The following is a 16,349-nucleotide window of genomic DNA, read 5'->3' as shown; positions in this document are numbered from 1 at the left end:
GAGGTTTCCCTCCTGCAAGGTCTGAAGAACCTGAAATAGAGTTGTTGGTAGCCTTAGGCTGCACACCTCTGTGTACTATGCTGGGAATGAATCCTATTGAACACCATGGGATTTACTTTTGGCCGGACCTGCATCCCTTGTCTATTGGGGTTACAATTCTGATGCCTAGCTAAGCATGGGTGGTGTGGTGCAGAGGGACTAGTTGTTGTCTTGGGTGCTGCGTAGTGCGACAATGAAATAATGTCATGCTATAACATGACCTGCCTGATCTTGTCAGAAGCTAAGCGGGGTCAGTCCTGGTTAGTATTTGGATGAGAAGCCATCAAGGAACTCCAGGTTTGCTACATGGAGTCCGGCAATGGCAGCCACCTCTGAGTGTCTCTTGTCTTGAAAACTCCACAGGGTTGCTATAAGTCAGCGGCGACTTGACCGCACTTTCCTCCTCCACCACAATATATGGACTGGATGGGCCTTTGGCCTGATCTAACATTGGCATCTCTTATGTTCTTATGTTCAAATCTACAACTGTAGCTCAGGATGGATGGTAACTAACAGTGGGTTCCAGAGGCTTAGCTGTGTTGCATTTGCTCCTATAAAATCCTCCAGATACTGCATCTCGGGTCCCATCTCCTTGAAGCAGTGGCTCTTGAACTTTTTGAAATGAGACCCAATTCTGAACTTAGTGCAATTGTTGGGACCCAGTTCTAGACCGTAGGTACTTTTCATGACAAACGTGCTATAGAAATCCATGCTACTTTCCATCTCCTCAACATAAAATTGGGGCGATGATCACAGCTGTTAACATAAAACAAGTTTGTATTTAATTTTTCAGGTTTAGCATTTATGGCATTACTTCCAGTGTGGTATAAGAGCAGCAGACTATAATCTAGAGGACCAGGTTTGATTCTCCACTCCTCCACATGAAGCCTGCTGGGTGACCTTGGGCCAGTCACAGTTCTCTCAGAACTCTCTCAGCCCCACCTGCCTCACAAGGAGAGAGGAAGGGACGGTGATTGTAAATTGCTTTGAGACTCCTTTAGGAACCTACTCTTCTTTTTCTTCTGTTGTACCACAGACTCTATTTCATGGCTATTCCGTGTATTATGAAGAAGCAAATCCAAATCTGCTATCAAGTTTCCTATCTCAGCTCACTCTGTTCCTCTTCTTGGCCCCGTGACCCACATGCGAGAGACCCATTCTGGGGTCCTGATCCCGATCCAGTTTGAGAACCACCACCTTCAAGCCATTAATTCATCAGGCATTCATCTTGACTGATGAATAGCTGTTTCAAGTCCTATGCAATAGATTTCATTTTCTCTCATCCACAGAATTTCACTCACATCTTGCACACTCACCCCTTCATCCCCCAAAGTGTTGTGTACCCTTCACAACTGTGCGTCATGGAGAAGTTTGGCAGGTGCAGTCTTTCCAGTCACAGAGATACACTCCGGCTAATGCAGGCTGCCAAAGGGTCAGAGCATGCTGCAAGGTCATGCTTTGGCAACTCTAGACACCTTCTTTTGCATGCACAACTTGTAGTGGTTACCTTCATCCCTCATGCTGCCTCTGATTTGTCAGGTTTTTGCATTGTTCCAATAACCTCTCAAACCTGCTTGACCTGAGGCAACAGCAGCTCAAAAGACCTCAGTTTACAATATTGGCACATGTATTTCTGTGACACAATGAGAAAGGCATAACTACATGGATATATTCTAAATGACAGGAAAATGTTCATTTTGAACTTCAGGATTCCAGATTGCTTGAGTGAGCCATGCTAGATTCCAGAGCCTATGGCAGCAGGTCATTCATGCTGTGTTTATACCTTATTACAAAGAATTACAAGGAGTCACGAACTGACCAGAAAAAAGGTTAGGCCTAATCTTCAATACTGTGAAAGTAAACGGGTGCAGGCCAGTACAGAGTATTGGTTACAAAGTAGTCAAAGTGATTCCTCCCAGTTTCTGCTTTGAGCCCCCAAGAATGAGAGTACTAGTCAGAAATTTAAGTTACCTTCATTCTTGATCTTGATTCTTTAATAGCAGTTTGATATGCAAGAATTAGCAGGTAAAGTCTGGCATGGAGATAAAACATTGTCATCCATTAATATGTGCATATCACACTGGTGCTAAATGGATAGCTACAGTGTCTTGTAGAGAACTTGGTCACCCTAGTTCCAAACATCCCCCGGCATGTCTCAGCTCAGCCTTCTTCCTACGGGCTATTTTGACCTGTGTCAGGGCAGCACGTCCTCTTCCCTTACCTTTGGCTGTGCTTAGCTTGCACGTGTAGACCCCACTGTCATCCTCGTGCACAGAGGTAAGCAGCAGCTTGCACTTGCGCCCGTCGAAATGCATCTTGCACTGGAGCAAGGCAGGCTGGAGCAGGCGCCCCCGCCACAGCCAGTCTACATCCACATCCGGCGGGCCAGACACCAGGCACTCGAAGGTAGCCGCATCCCCAGCCCCCACCACCACGTCCTGCAGGGGTGCCAGCACGGCCAGGGACTGGGTCTCAGGGTGCACTGGGGACGAGGAGGGAGGGAGGAGGAAACGGAAGAAGAGAGAAAGCATCTCTGAGCCATGGAACAAAACAAGGACAGGATGTAGGACACAGGCTGGGAACACATGCAGAGGGCACTGGTGGCTGAATAAGGTTGCCATGCTGGTCAGTATCTTGTTGACTGCTGAAGACAGCAAGAATGAAGGCTGAGGGGACGTCAGATTTCAATAAGGTCTGTTCTGTAATGGGATGAAAGGAATCAATATGGAAATGTAGAATCCTGGAAGTCTCCCTGGGTAGGCTGGAGGCTCAGCTAGCTAACTTCCAGCAAGAGATGTGTAGCTCTCTAGCAAAACTGATGTCACCTCCACCAGAACAGACCTTGGATGTTCAAGAAGGCAGGGGATAGGAAGCAGATGTAACTGGCAGTTCCTGTTTCCTCTCAAATTTCTCAAATGCCAAAGCCATATAGTAGGCTGAACGGGGCAAAAAAGAACTGAACAATTCATCCTTTAGCTCTAGAATCAGCACCAGGATGCAAGACCATAGAACAAATAAATTACACGGGAGACCCATGACTGACTCTCCTAGGAGGTCAACTTGCAATAAAAACAACAGCACTGGGGGGGAGGGATTTTTAATACCCCCCCATTTCTCTGACAAAAATCCCTCTTCCTCAACTGCTAGTAGCTGTCAGGGGGAGACAGGTGCAATGTGCCTTCACAGTGGGGATATCTTAATTTTCCATCAATATATTTCTCTCCACTCAACAGGAAACTAGTCCGTAAACGCTACACATTTCAAACTTAGCAAATCAGGGCCAATCATAGCGAATACTTCTATGTGTAGTCTTCTCTTCAGATCCCAAGAAAATATTCAGGTTGCTTTTCCCATCCTGCAAGAGCCGGGGATGGAAAGAACAGCTCCCGAAAGGAGCGACAAGTGACGGCGTGCCCCCCCACCCCCAGCGGGCCACTCCACACCCACGGCAACAGGAAACAAGTGATGCGGGGAAGGAAGGCAGCGGTATTCAGAAGCAAATTAAACTTGAATGAAAAAATGATGGGTGGCCAGGAACACAAGAGCAGGATATGGGAGTGAGAGGGGGCCACGGGAAAGGGGCAGACAGGGATCTGTGCTAGGAACAAACCACACAGCACTTTTACCAAACAAACAGACTTTATTTCACCTACAAAATAGGGGTTTGCTGTTGCCCAGCTCCTACGAGTCCCTCCCAGGGGGGCACAGTGGTGGCAGAAGGCTGTGTTCCTGGCCTCGTCCGTCAGAAATGCTGCACCGTCCAGCAGGCCCAAGTCTAGTGGGCTCTCTGCATTTCCCGTCCCATCCAACACTGGGGCTAGGTCCCTTCCCGAGAAGTTGTGCTGTCCAGAGACTTCTTGCAGGATGCTGAGCTATGTGGTCTTCTGCCCACAGAGGCCTCCTTGGACACAAGGGACCGCAAGGTCCGACCTAACCGGTCGCTTCTGAGACTACCTCAGTTGGCGTGTGGGACTGTAGTGAGGATGAGCTTGCAGAGAGGCTGGCAAGGGGGTGGCGGAGTCAGGGCTCTGCCCTGGGCTCCTGGAGACAGGAGTGTGCTACAGGGGCAGGGAGACATGGACACATGGAGAAAACAGAGAGCACCACACATTGGCAACAGTTCAGGCCAGACAGAAATGGATACTGGCAAAGGGACGGCACACTGTGGGCACCTGGAGGTGGCATGCCTGCTAACGGAGGCATGGTGCACCGTACGGCGATGACATGCCTTACGGCAGCTCCCCATGGGGACCCATTTTAATAGAGGCTTTAAGGAGATGCCACAAATGGGTTTGCCTTGCACAGCGAAAGGGAACCCAGAGCTCTTTCCCTGCCCAGGGCTTCCCTTCCCGCCCCAGCTGCAATCAGGCCCTGTGGGTCCAGCTGAGTCTCGGTGCTGGCCGTCCAGTGGGTGGGGGGCAGGAGCCAAGCCTTGTCGTGCTGGAAGCAGAGGCAACTGCCCAAGGTGCCTGGCTAGAGCGGCCCGGGGGCCAGCAGCACCTTAGCTCACTCTCCCTGTACAGACAAAAACACAGTCAGCAAGCAAAGGGTTAGTGTAGCATGGTGGACACCGAAGCAAAGCACAGACAAAATGTACACATGCCCAGTCTCCAACAAAGGGGGGTGCACAGCAACAACACATGGGGATAGCTATTGCCTAGCACGCGTGCGCGCACACACACACTTTGCCTGAGAGTGTGCCCTTGCTCCAAGGCCAACCAGCTCCACACTAAAACCAGACAGACCCCATCACAAGACGTGTTAGGCTCCTCTTCGCATCTGAGGGCCCAGCCAGAGGACACGGTAGAGTTCTATGTCTGAAGGTCCCAGCTTTTTCCAAACAGAATGATTAGGCACATAGGAGCTTAATTTGGATCCGGATCATGGTGCAAGGAGGACCGGGCGGGGGGAATTAAGCCTTCTTACATAGTTTCCCCCTTTTTTCGTGCAGGGGAAAGTGCGAATGCAGTCCCCTACTACCACAATTTATGCAGTCAACTTTCCCGCATTTGGGGGAGATCGCAGGTGTCAGCACACCCAGAATGCAGTGGATGAGTCTAACCCTGGAAAAAACGCCTTCATGATCAAGGTGCCTCCCCTGCCAGGTGAGTGAAACGACCCCAGTAAAGGGCTCTTTGTTCCATCGGGGCAATTAGGGTACCTGTATCGGTACTCATGCATATCCCCAATGGAGCAAATAGAGCCATTTTAGATCAGCAAAATGTTGGGGGGGGGGGGAAGGCTTAATACCCCCTTGTGCCACGGTCCCGATCCCAGCATATCAAGTGTGTGGGTGTGGGAGGGCGGATATGGACCTCCCAGTCGATCAGGCTTGGCCTTAAATAAGCATGCCTCTGAGGGACACTTTGCAATTCCGGTGAACTTCGAGGTCAGTGCAAGTACCTTGCATTTAAGCTCCTGAAAGACAGCTGTGATTATCTCTCTTTCCCCCTCAGGTGAAACAGTATTATTTATGTCTTTATTTAGATACACTATATCCCACTTTCCTGTCTATAAACACACTAAAGGGGGTTTCAATTCATAGAAATTCAATATTAAAAAAAAACACCGGTCGACAGCACAGAAACGAAAAGACACAATAATACCCATGGACAAAAGAACTCTTATCTGAAGGTCTTTTGGAATAGGTGAGTTTTTTAAGGACTTTAAATGTTTTAAGAAGTAGACAGAAGGCCTGTGACCCGCAGCTTAGGGGTGGCTGCCAAGAAGGCCTTCGCTGGGTTCCTGCCAGCTGCACAAGGAGGCGACACATGTGCCTGGGCAGACAGCAAGCCCTTGTCAATGGCGACAAGCAGGTGGGTTTAGTAGGGTTGCCAAGTGTGTTTTTCTTGGTGGCGGGGGGCTTCCAGCCGGCGTCCTGAGCACGCGCACTGCATGCACATCAGCCGGATATGACGTGCTGACGCCGGGCACGCTGGGGGCGGGGCCACAGCGTGCCCGGCGTCATCACATCACATCCGGCTGACGTGCACGCCGGGGTGGGGTTTCCCCCGGGGCCCGATTCCGCGGCGGCAGAAATCGGGCCTCCAAAGCGGGGGGAAATCCGCCCCCCGGGGGGACTTGGCAGCCCTAGGGTTTAGGGAAAGGACCAAAGGTGCATCCAGACCTGAGGTGAGCCAGTGCCACGTACTTTCAGTGTACAGATCTGGCTTCTCCTACTCAGCTCTCACTCACAGGCCCCAGCTACACATTACAGGCTTATACAGTTTTCACCAACCCAGACCTCCCCAATAACCTCTAGAGCAAACAGTGTACAACATGACACCTTTCACTAGAGGCTACCAGGGATACAGTGGCAGCCCCCCCCCCCACCAAACAAAGGAAAGAGCACATGTGGTTGCTCCCTTGCCCGATGATGCCAATGGTGCTTGGCAAGAGGTGTGGGGAGACACTGTGAGGCATCGAGTTCCTCTTGGGAATGAGCTAGAAGTACAGATACACGTCACTGGGATCAATGTCTTGGGTAGCAGTGAACGGAAATGAGGGGACTCTAAAACGCAGTAGAACAGGCTGTGCTGCTGAATGCTGACCAACACCCCCCCCCCCCCCCACATGTAGCTCACCACCCCATTGGTGTGGAAGCCAGGAAAAGTGTGGTGGCACTTGTGCAGGGATCATAATCCAGGGTATCCTTGCACACCCACACACACTGGGAATCCCTATAATCCCCCTCTCTCACACAGACGCTCTCCCCCAAATCCTACAGCCCAGGGCTGCCAGCTCTTCCGCCGTAGAAGGAAACCTCCCAGGAGCAGCCCCCTATGCCCACTGGTGCTTGGTAAGGCCAGTGGGCGGGGGGGCGGAGCAGGCATCATGCCCAGACTGGCCATTGTTCTGAGGGCCTGGTGGCACCCCCCCCCATGTCCCGGTCCCCTCCTCTCCTTCTGGGTTCCAGCTGGCAACCCTACGGCAGCTGCTGCTGCTTCTGTGCTAACCTGGACGTGACACAGAACGGGTGGAAGCACGTGGCAGCTGGCTCTCAGTTGTTAAGCAACCATCTGGAAGAGGCCTTTGGCGGATCTCGCCCTGGTCAGGAGAAAAAGGTAGCAGTGGCAACACACAGAAGAAGGCTCTTCATAACTCAAGTATATGACAGGAAACAGAGGGCGATTTCGCACTTGAGTTGCCTCGCGGTGCAGCCGCCGTTTGCCCCGACACAAACATGTTAATTTCACACCCGAGGCTGCGGGGCTGCATTTGACCCGCGGCTTCGCCCGATTTCCTCCACAGTTTCATCATCTTGGTTTTTAAGGATCACGAAACTGCGGAGGAAATCGGGCGAAGCCGCGGGTCAAATGCAGCCCCGCAGCCTCGGGTGTGAAATTAACATGTTTGTGTCGGGGCAAACGGCGGCTGCACCGCGAGGCAACTCAAGTGCGAAATCGCCCATAGTCTACTAGCTAAGGCGAATCCAGTCATTTATTTCTTTCCCTTGGCTTTTCATTAAAGCTGCCTCAGATGTTGCAGAGGGGAGCAAGAGGAGGAGAAGGAGATTGGATTTATACCCCGCCCTTCACTACCCAAAGGAGTCTCAGAGCGGCTTACAAACTCCTTTCCCTTCCCCTCCCCACAACAGACACCCAGTGAGGTGGGTGGGGCTGAGAGAACTCTGACACAAACTGCTCTTTTTCAAGGACAGCTGTGCCAGAGCTTGTGACGGACCCAAGGTCACATCAGCAGGTGCAAGTGGAGGAGTGGGGAATCAAACCCGGTTCTCCCAGATTAGAGTCCACAACCACGACACCAAGCAGCAGCATGGGGTATTCCTCCAGCCGTTTGCCTGCCATGTTCCTGACAGCTGCTTTTCTGCCTGCAGGGAGATCTATTCCCCCCAAGGCTGGAGGCCATTTTAATGGACAAATAGCTGGAGGGAATGGGTTAAGCGGGCTCTCACTCCCAATCTCAGCATTCAAGACTGCTTTTCATCAAACACACTCACTGTCAAGAGAAGAGACACAAAACTGTGTGTCCCATCATCTAGCTTTACCCTCATTCCCACTGGAATCTCAGTTTCACCAGACAGACCTAGGGATCTATCAGAGAATTCTGAGCCCCTCAACCAAACTACTCTTCCCACTTTGCAATATTATTTGAGGGAGACCGTGACTAGTGACGGACTAAGACATTTTGGTGCCTGAGGCAGAAAAAACAAATGGTACCCCGTGGGACTAAAACTGCAACAATAGATTAAACAATTGCTGCTTTCAGATGATATTCCAGATCTGCTACCAGAGGTGAACTACTTCACCCTGGCTATCAAGAAGGCCTCATACCAACTGGAGCTGTGAAGGCAGAACCCTTGGTTCAAATTTCACTTTACCCCAAACTCATGAGGAGGCTTTAGGCTATCCAGTGTCCCACAGCCTTAAATGCAAGATGGGGCTCATGTAAATATGGCCAAGATAATGTATGAGAGTGCTTTGAATATTCAAAATATTATATATCTGAGCTCTCTTGACCCTTCTAGCCTGCATGTCCTTCATCTCCTGTGCACCTGAATGGAGCCTTAGCCAAAGATTCCTTTGTTCAGACCCCTTGAGAACCTGAGATCCAGATGAAGCCCTGGACGGAGTCCCATAATCCAATTCCTAAGGCTGATCATGAAGAAGAGGCACAGTTCTGCCCAGGCGAACTGTTGTCATGTGTTCCAGAGGCAGAAGGCAGGAGAACGGTACACATAGGGAGAAAAAGCCACGGAGATGCAAGCAACTAATGCGCAAAAGGATGACAGCTTGGAAGAGGGGGAGGTGAGGACAAAAAGGAAGCATGCGCCCATGGGGAACGGATAGGAGGGAGGTGAGAAGGGAAGACGTGAGCATGCGAGCATGATATTCTGAGGTCACCCCACAGTAGGCAAGCATTAACCCCCATGCTCTGTCATAAGCAAAAGTACCTTGCACATCAAGCTTGGCCTCACACTGCTTGGTACCATACTCATTGATGGCCTTGCAGGCATAATAGCCAGCATCAGTGCACTCCACCATTCGGATATGCAGGCAAAAAGAGCCACCCTCCTCCTCCACGGCAGAAATGCGCCGCCCGTACTTGATCGGGTGCCGGTTCTTCAGCCTAGTGGACAAAAGAGAAGGACTAAGAGCTGGTAGGTCTTCTACCCTCACCATAACTCAAGATCTTCTTCTTATGCCCTTCTACTAGGGGCTGTCTCTTCTTACCTTCCTATTTCCATATCAGCCTGATGAAGAAACTACGTCCTCCATCTGTAGGGCTGGTCCTTCCCTTGCCCACCCCCAGATCCTGTGGTGCTGCTGCATACTTGTACAATACAGTCGAGGTATTCCAGCTCAAAAGATCAGAGACCCCACTTCTCTCCACTGCAACGCTCCACTATGCCATCCAAACCAGGCCACCTCTGATCTTATCGAACACGTTCTAGTTTGATATTTAAAGAATAAAGGCCCAGAGATTTTCTATTGCACCACGTATCTACAACTAACCATTTCCCACCTGGATCTGATGCCTGCTTGAAGGGAAGTATCACTGTTGCAAATCAGTCCACCAATTTTACTAGCAAGCAATTTTACTATCTTCCTGGTCTACACATTAACCAACACTGAGTCAACTATGGCAACCTGAAAACCAGAAAGCAAAATGGAACCAGCTTTCCTCCCTATTTACAGATGCTTCTCTGCCTGATCATTTGATGCTGATTTCACTCACCAGAGCCAACTGGGTTGATGGCTATTTACAACCCTGGAAAAGACGCCCCACCCATCCCAACCCTGTCAGGACAACGTGGCTGCTGTTGAGGTCATGCATGCCCACAGAGCCCACTCACCAGTGCACAAGGGGCTTAGGCTCCCCCCGCACCTGAATGCGGAAGACCACATCTTGTCCCTCCAGCACTGTCTGGTCACTCAGTGCCACCTGCAAGAGAAAGTATCAGGACCATGTCAACGGATAAGGGGAGCTAGAACCACAATTTCTTTAGGAAAGGCTGCAGGTGGATTCGAGTCCATTAGAGCAGCACAAGCAGCTGCAACCAAAGCAAAGTAAGCTCAGGGAGCTGCCTTATGATGAGCCAACAAATTGGTCTGTCAAGGTCACAGTATTGTCTACTCTGACTGGGAGCAGCTGTCCAGGGTCTCAGGCGGAGTTCTTTAACATCGCCTACTATTGGATCCTTTTAACAGGAGGTGCTGAGGATTGAGGCTAGGCCCTTCTGCTTGTAAAGCAGATCTTATTTATTATTAAATTCCTAACCTACCTTTCTGCTTTTATTGAGGCACCAAGGCAGCTAAATGGTAGATGCTTTACTGCTGAGCCGTCATGGCCTCCCTGTTTTGGAACCTGCTTCTCACTCCCAGTGCCTGAGCAAATGGTCAGTGGGATTCTGTAGCACCTGTCAAAAGCCCCATGCCCTTCCCTCCATTCAAGGAAGCACCAGCATAAAGTGTGGATCCTTATTCAGTAACTAGGAGTAAGGCCCATTGTGAGAATATAATGAGCTCTAGAAAGAGGCTCCAGGTGAGTGTCCTGGCTGTGGCTGGTGGGGAGGAGGAAGGAAGGGAAAGTGAAAAGAGAAAACAAAGGGAGGTGAGCCATGTTTATCTCCTTCTGCTTAGGTATAAGGCAGGGCTGTCTCAAGTCATTTTGCTGGGTAGTATGGAAGGAGAACCACATTTCAAGCGTCTGGAAAGCACTTCTGTAGTCAGTTAGAAGGTTACCAACTCTAAGTTGGGAAATACCTGTAGATTTGAGGGGTAGAGGCTAGGGAGGGCAGGGTTTGGGGTGGGGAGGGACCTCAGCAGGTTATAATGCCATAGAGTCCACTGCCCAAAGCAGCCATTTTCTCTAGGAAAACTGATCTTGGAGATCTCCAGGTGCTGCCTGGAGATTGGCAATACTAAAGGAAGTTCCATGTTTTTTGAAGGACTTCAGTGAGGTATAATACCATAGAGTTCACCCTCCATGGGGACTGATCTCTGTAGTCTGGAGATCAATTGTAATCCAGAGAGATGTCCAGGCCTTCCCTTTCTCCCAAATGCCTTTCAATTCCAAAGCAGCTTCCTGTTTAACACTTTAACTGATTAACAATTTAACTGACTTCCTGATAATGCCCCATGGCCTCTTGGGACTACCAACTTGAGAGTTGTAGTTCTAATTCCCTATGCTATGGTTGCAGTAAGGCTAGCTGAGAACTACAATTCTCAAGGTGTAATGCGCCAAAAGTGGGGGTGTAAGAATGGAGGAGCCAGCGGGATGGGCCAATAGGACACCAAGGCAGCTTCCCCAGTGGCCAATGGGAGAGTAGGTGAGTTGTCACCAACATGGCTTGCCTTTTATCTATATATCTAATTCCAACAGGGGGCAGGTTGTGTGGATACTTATTTCTGCCAACAGAGGGCTCACTCTCCCCCAAAAGCTTTTCCTACATAGTCAGTAGACTTCCTGTGTCTGCAGAAAAACCAAGAAATAAAAAAAATCCCTTCAGGGAGGGTTGAATTCCCCCAATACCATCTGAAGTGGCCTCTGCAGGGATCTAACTCCAGACATCAATGGCGAGAGAGAGAGAGAGTAGAACGTTCAGGGAGGCGGGGAGGCTTCTAATTGGCTCTGTCAATAAAAGGGTGGGGGAAGGGCCCTTTCCTGGCCTCTTTTGGCCTCGGAGGGAGGGAGGGAGCCTTGGGGCCTGGCCTGACAAGGGCTGCCAGTGCCAGCCTGGGGAATCCCTACAGGTTTTGAGGTAGACTCTAAGGAGGGCTGGGTTTGGGGAAGGGAGAGGCCTCAGGTGGGTATAATGCCAGAGTCCACCTTCCAAAGCAGCCATTTTCTCCAGGGAGACAGATCTCTGCTGTCTTGAGTTCAGTTGTAATTCTGGGGGGGTGTTCCTCCAGGCCCCACTTAGAGGTTGGCAATCCTAGGCCTGGCGGCAATTTAGGGTTGCCAGGTCCCCCCCTGGCCACTGGCAGGGTATTGTGGATAAGGTTGCCAGATCCAGGCTGGGAAACTCCTGGAGATTTGCGGGTGGAGCCTGGGGACTTCAGTGGGGTACAATGTCACAGAGTCCACCCTCCAAAGCATCCATTTTCTCCATGGGAAGTTATCTCTGTAGTCTGGAGATGAGCAGTAATTCCAGGCATCCCCAGGTCCCACCTGGAGGCTGGCATCCCTAGGCAGCACCCTCTGGGTGACTTGATACCACCTGATTTGCATGACTCAATTAGGCCCAGCTACTTGCTACTGTTCATCAGCAGCCACCCTATGAAAGCCGGTGCGGTGCATCAGTTAGAGCTTCAGATTAGGGTCTGTGAGACCCTTGCGGTGGAAGCTGACTGGGTGGTTTTGGACCAGTCACATACTTTCAGCCTAGCCAACCTCACAAGGTTGTTGTGCAGATAAAAAGGAGGAGAGAATAATGTAAACTGCTTTGGTCCCCACTGTGGAGAAAGACTGTAATTTTCCTAGGGGGAGGGGTGTGGAGACGGAAAGCTGAAGACAGAGAGGCAGATGAAGGTAGGTTGGCTGTTGGGTGGGAAGGAAATTGTGTTGCCAACTCCAGGTTGGGAAATTCCTGGATATTTGTGGGGTGGAGCCTGGGGAGGGTGGGATTTGAGGAGGGGAACTACAGATCAGTATAATGCCATAGACTTCACCCTCCAAACCATACATGGAGGAGAGAGAAAGAAAGAAGGGGGGGGCAGAAGGGAGAAAGAGTGTGAGAGAGGTAGAGGAAGACAGGAGGAAGCAAAGGTGTGAGGAATAGGATAACCATCCTGCAAGTTTCTTGCGGGTCTCCACTTGTATCTATCTATATCCATCCATCTTTTCAAGCTCTGTTCCATCCCCACATTATCCTCTCTAGTTTAACTGTCCCCCTCACCTCAAAGGATGGTGGAGCCTTGAAGTTGATGCCCACGTGTACAGGGCTGATCTCAGAGCGGGGTTGCACTCTCATGACACGTTGATGCCGAGGAGTGCCAGCTTCAGGGAACTCCTCCAAGGGGCTCAGGTACTCTTCATCCGATGTGACAGGACTGCTGAGCTCATGGGGAGGTGCCAGTCGACTGTGCGTCTCTGGGGGAGCTAGACAGACAGAAGAAGGAGGTGGTGAGGAGTTTTACATACACTGGATACAGCAGGGACTCTAGCACAAGGAGTAAAGAATACCAGGCAAATTTCCACTTAACAGGGGATGTTTCCATCCAGGTACTTTAAAGGACTACATGAGGACAGGCATAGAAAGACATTACAGAATATGGCTTCTCAGTTTGGTGCACTGTTTTCTGACAAAGCTTCTATCTTCTGTTGTTGTTTTTTTAAAAGGCACATGGAGAAGAGAGGTACTCCAGAGAATAATGACAAAAGACCATTGGAATATTCTGGTACCTTCCAAATGGCAAGAAGAAGAAAAATGACTAGAAGTCCTAAGGGTGATAGAAAGCCATTTAATCAAAGATGATTCACTGCTTATACAGTATTTAGAGGCCATATATGAAGAATCAAACTTTAACCCTTATCTCCTTTAAATATACACTGCTATTCTTCATGGCCATAGACATGCATTGGGATAGCCTGAAATTCTTCAAAACTCCCTGTACTGGTTAATGCCTTAACCCAGTCTGAGAACTTGAGTGACAGGTGATTCAAATGGAATTCTACAGCTGAGAGAGTCAGTTAAGACTGACAGTTAAGAATGACAGCTGAGAGAGAAGTGAGAACAGTTAAGCTGAGTAAGAGGATCAAGGAGGATCCTGAACTAGGGGAGTGGGATGAGTAGCCCTTTCCTTGGGGAAATAGCTCCTTGTAGAAGGGGGATGATGATCCTATCAAGTGGTTAAGAAGGAAAACTGGAACTTGTGTGAATGTTCCTGCATTCAAAAACTTTATTAATTTTAAAACAAAGAAGCTTATGCTTGTTTATTTAAGCAGTGACTGCCAGGAGATCTCTCTCCACAGTATTAAAGACCTCTCTGTATAACAAAACAGCTACTTGATTGTAACAATCTATTGTTTATATTTATACAAAGTTACCTCATTCCTGTTGCCTCTTTGCCCTTTAAGTCCTAAACCTGATACCTACCTGACCATTTCCCCCCAAAAGCAAAATAAAGCAGTTTGTTAGTTTTGAATTATCATCAGACAAAGCCAAAAGAAGGAGTTTGGTTGGTTCCTCAGTTCCCTAGGCTGGGTCAGCATATATCTATATACATTTCAACAACTGGGTGGGATGAACAGCAGAAGAAAGAAGAAAAGGGGCTGCCCAGCCAAGAAATGGATAAAAGGGGAGTGGGGAACCATTATGCTTCCCAACCAGAATATCTGGTAAGGGTCCTGAGACTAATAGTTCACTTTTTAAGGTTCTGTTGGACTGGAATCTAGCTGTTCATGTTTTAAGTTTTAGGAACATTATGGAATCTCTTGCCCCATAATTTTCCATGCATGTGATGCAGCCACAAGGAAGGGAAGCAATGTTGCTCCTGTAACATAAAGACTGGACCTAAGGGTGTATGGTTAGTGGCAATGGTTAGACTGACGGGCTTCATTCTCCACTGTCCCTTACAATGGATGCCAGTTCCCAGTTTCCTATCCCTAATTACAGCCAGCATTCCATCAGTTCTCTTCCTCCTTTCTTCTCTTGGCTGTTCCACTTTGCCTTATGTTGCTAGAACAAACATTATTGCACCAGTGAAATCATCGGTACATTTGCTGAATGGAGTCTAAAGGCTAATTTAGAAAAGAACTACACAATAAGAAATATTACATGGTATGACAGTCAAAGGCCCCTGCCACACGGCAGGGGAAAAAGCGGCACGATGCGTGGCATTTAAAAGCCGCGCCAACGTTGACACGGCGCGGCGGGATCCCACGGATCCCCCGGCCACGCCGCCTTTTCTCCCCGGCACGATCAGACGCCGGGGAGAAAACTCAGGTCGGATGCCAAGCCAGCCGAACCGCGCATGTCTGAGCATGCGCAGTTCGGCTCGGAGCCGGGGACGCGCCGCCGCATCCTTGCGCCGGCGATCATACACCCGGTTTGCGGCGCGGCAGGGAGATGAACCACCTCAGTAGGTGGTTCCTCCTTGAGCCGCATCATCGAGGGAATGGGCCAGTTCGGGGGCGGAAGCACCACGCTTCCCAGATGTTGTGGTGTGATCGCGCTGGTTTGATCCGCCCCCGAACTGTCCCGCTACTGGGCCAAATCCCCTCGTGTGAACGGGGTCAAAGAAGACTGGGACGGCAAAGGATGAGATGGTTAGACAGTGTCATCGATGCAACAAACATGAAACTGAGCAAACTTCAGAGGACGGTGGAAGACAGGAGGGCCTGGCGGGATCTTGTCCATGGGGTCGCAAAGAGTCGGACTCGACTGTGCGACTGAACAACAAAAATAACCCTTCTAATTCTATATCATTTCAGAATGCAGTTGGAAGATCACATACTTGAAGGCTCCCCCATAAAAAGTCTCCCTGCAATGCACGTAGAAAACCAGCATGTCAGAAAGAAGTCTCAGACTCTTTGTCAATGATCTGCTAGTTTTCCACAAGCAGGGAGAAGGTTTCTCCATAAAAATAGCAGACCATTCAAATATGGAACTCCCTCCCCCGGCTTCTGATGTGGTATACTACCACATATCATGTCACAATTACGAACGTGATGTTTGGCTTCATATCTGAGGCAGCAGTCCTTACATGGGGACTTTATCCGTTCAGCTTTTTGTAGGAAGGCTTTTGTCCAAAATTACCCCCATGTGACTATTGCCAGAGTCACCAGAGATAACACTTGTTTCTATTTGACATTATAACTTTGCCAGTTTTCTTGCAGGTAAGCAGGGAAGTGGTTTTGAATAGTTCCTTGTGCAAATCTGATATGATAAAGTCACCATGAGAGAGCTGCCATTTCAGGTAACATATAAACCATGCAAATCAATAATATCTGAAAGATTGATTTGACCAAATATCAGCTGAACAAATTGTATAGTTTGCATAATTGGTGTAATTTGTATAATGTATTGGTTATGGTGATGTGAGGACTCTGGTCATTGGAACCGTGAAATCTGATTTACAACAAATGAAAACCCTGGTTGAAATCTGATCTCCTCGTGTACCAGAAGGCAACACAGGGAACCAGCAGCAGCAGCACAGATCCCATCCTTTCCTTCTTGCTGTTTCAGAAGACAACAAATCCAATTTAGCTTCAACCCCTGCCAAGCCCAAAGAGCACTCATGGATACTGGGCATGGCAACACCAGCAAGGGGGAAAAGAAGGCTCAGGGCAGACTAGGGTAGCTCCAGGTTTGGATGCTGCCTCCACTATCTTATCACACTGGC

At 49.5% G+C, this 16,349-nt stretch overlaps 1 protein-coding gene across 1 annotated transcript in view; it reads right to left on the bottom strand.

Annotated features, from left to right (window-relative positions):
- SPEG (SPEG complex locus) overlaps nucleotides 1–16,349 on the bottom strand; it is a 186,536-nt gene that overhangs the window by 64,917 nt on the left and 105,270 nt on the right. Inside the window, exons 7-10 of the mRNA XM_015426902.1 lie at nucleotides 12,902–13,104; nucleotides 9,857–9,945; nucleotides 8,954–9,129; nucleotides 2,261–2,521 (exon numbers count right to left, since the gene is read on the bottom strand). Coding sequence (XP_015282388.1) covers nucleotides 2,261–2,521; nucleotides 8,954–9,129; nucleotides 9,857–9,945; nucleotides 12,902–13,104 — 729 coding nt within the window. The remainder of the gene's footprint in view (nucleotides 1–2,260; nucleotides 2,522–8,953; nucleotides 9,130–9,856; nucleotides 9,946–12,901; nucleotides 13,105–16,349) is intronic.

This window comes from Gekko japonicus, unplaced genomic scaffold, assembly GCF_001447785.1.
Source record: "Gekko japonicus isolate JY-2015 unplaced genomic scaffold, Gekko_japonicus_V1.1 scaffold104, whole genome shotgun sequence".
NCBI classification, from domain to species: domain Eukaryota; kingdom Metazoa; phylum Chordata; class Lepidosauria; order Squamata; family Gekkonidae; genus Gekko; species Gekko japonicus.
Note: the sequence above shows the minus strand (reverse complement) of the source record. Positions and strands in the feature narration are given on the sequence as shown.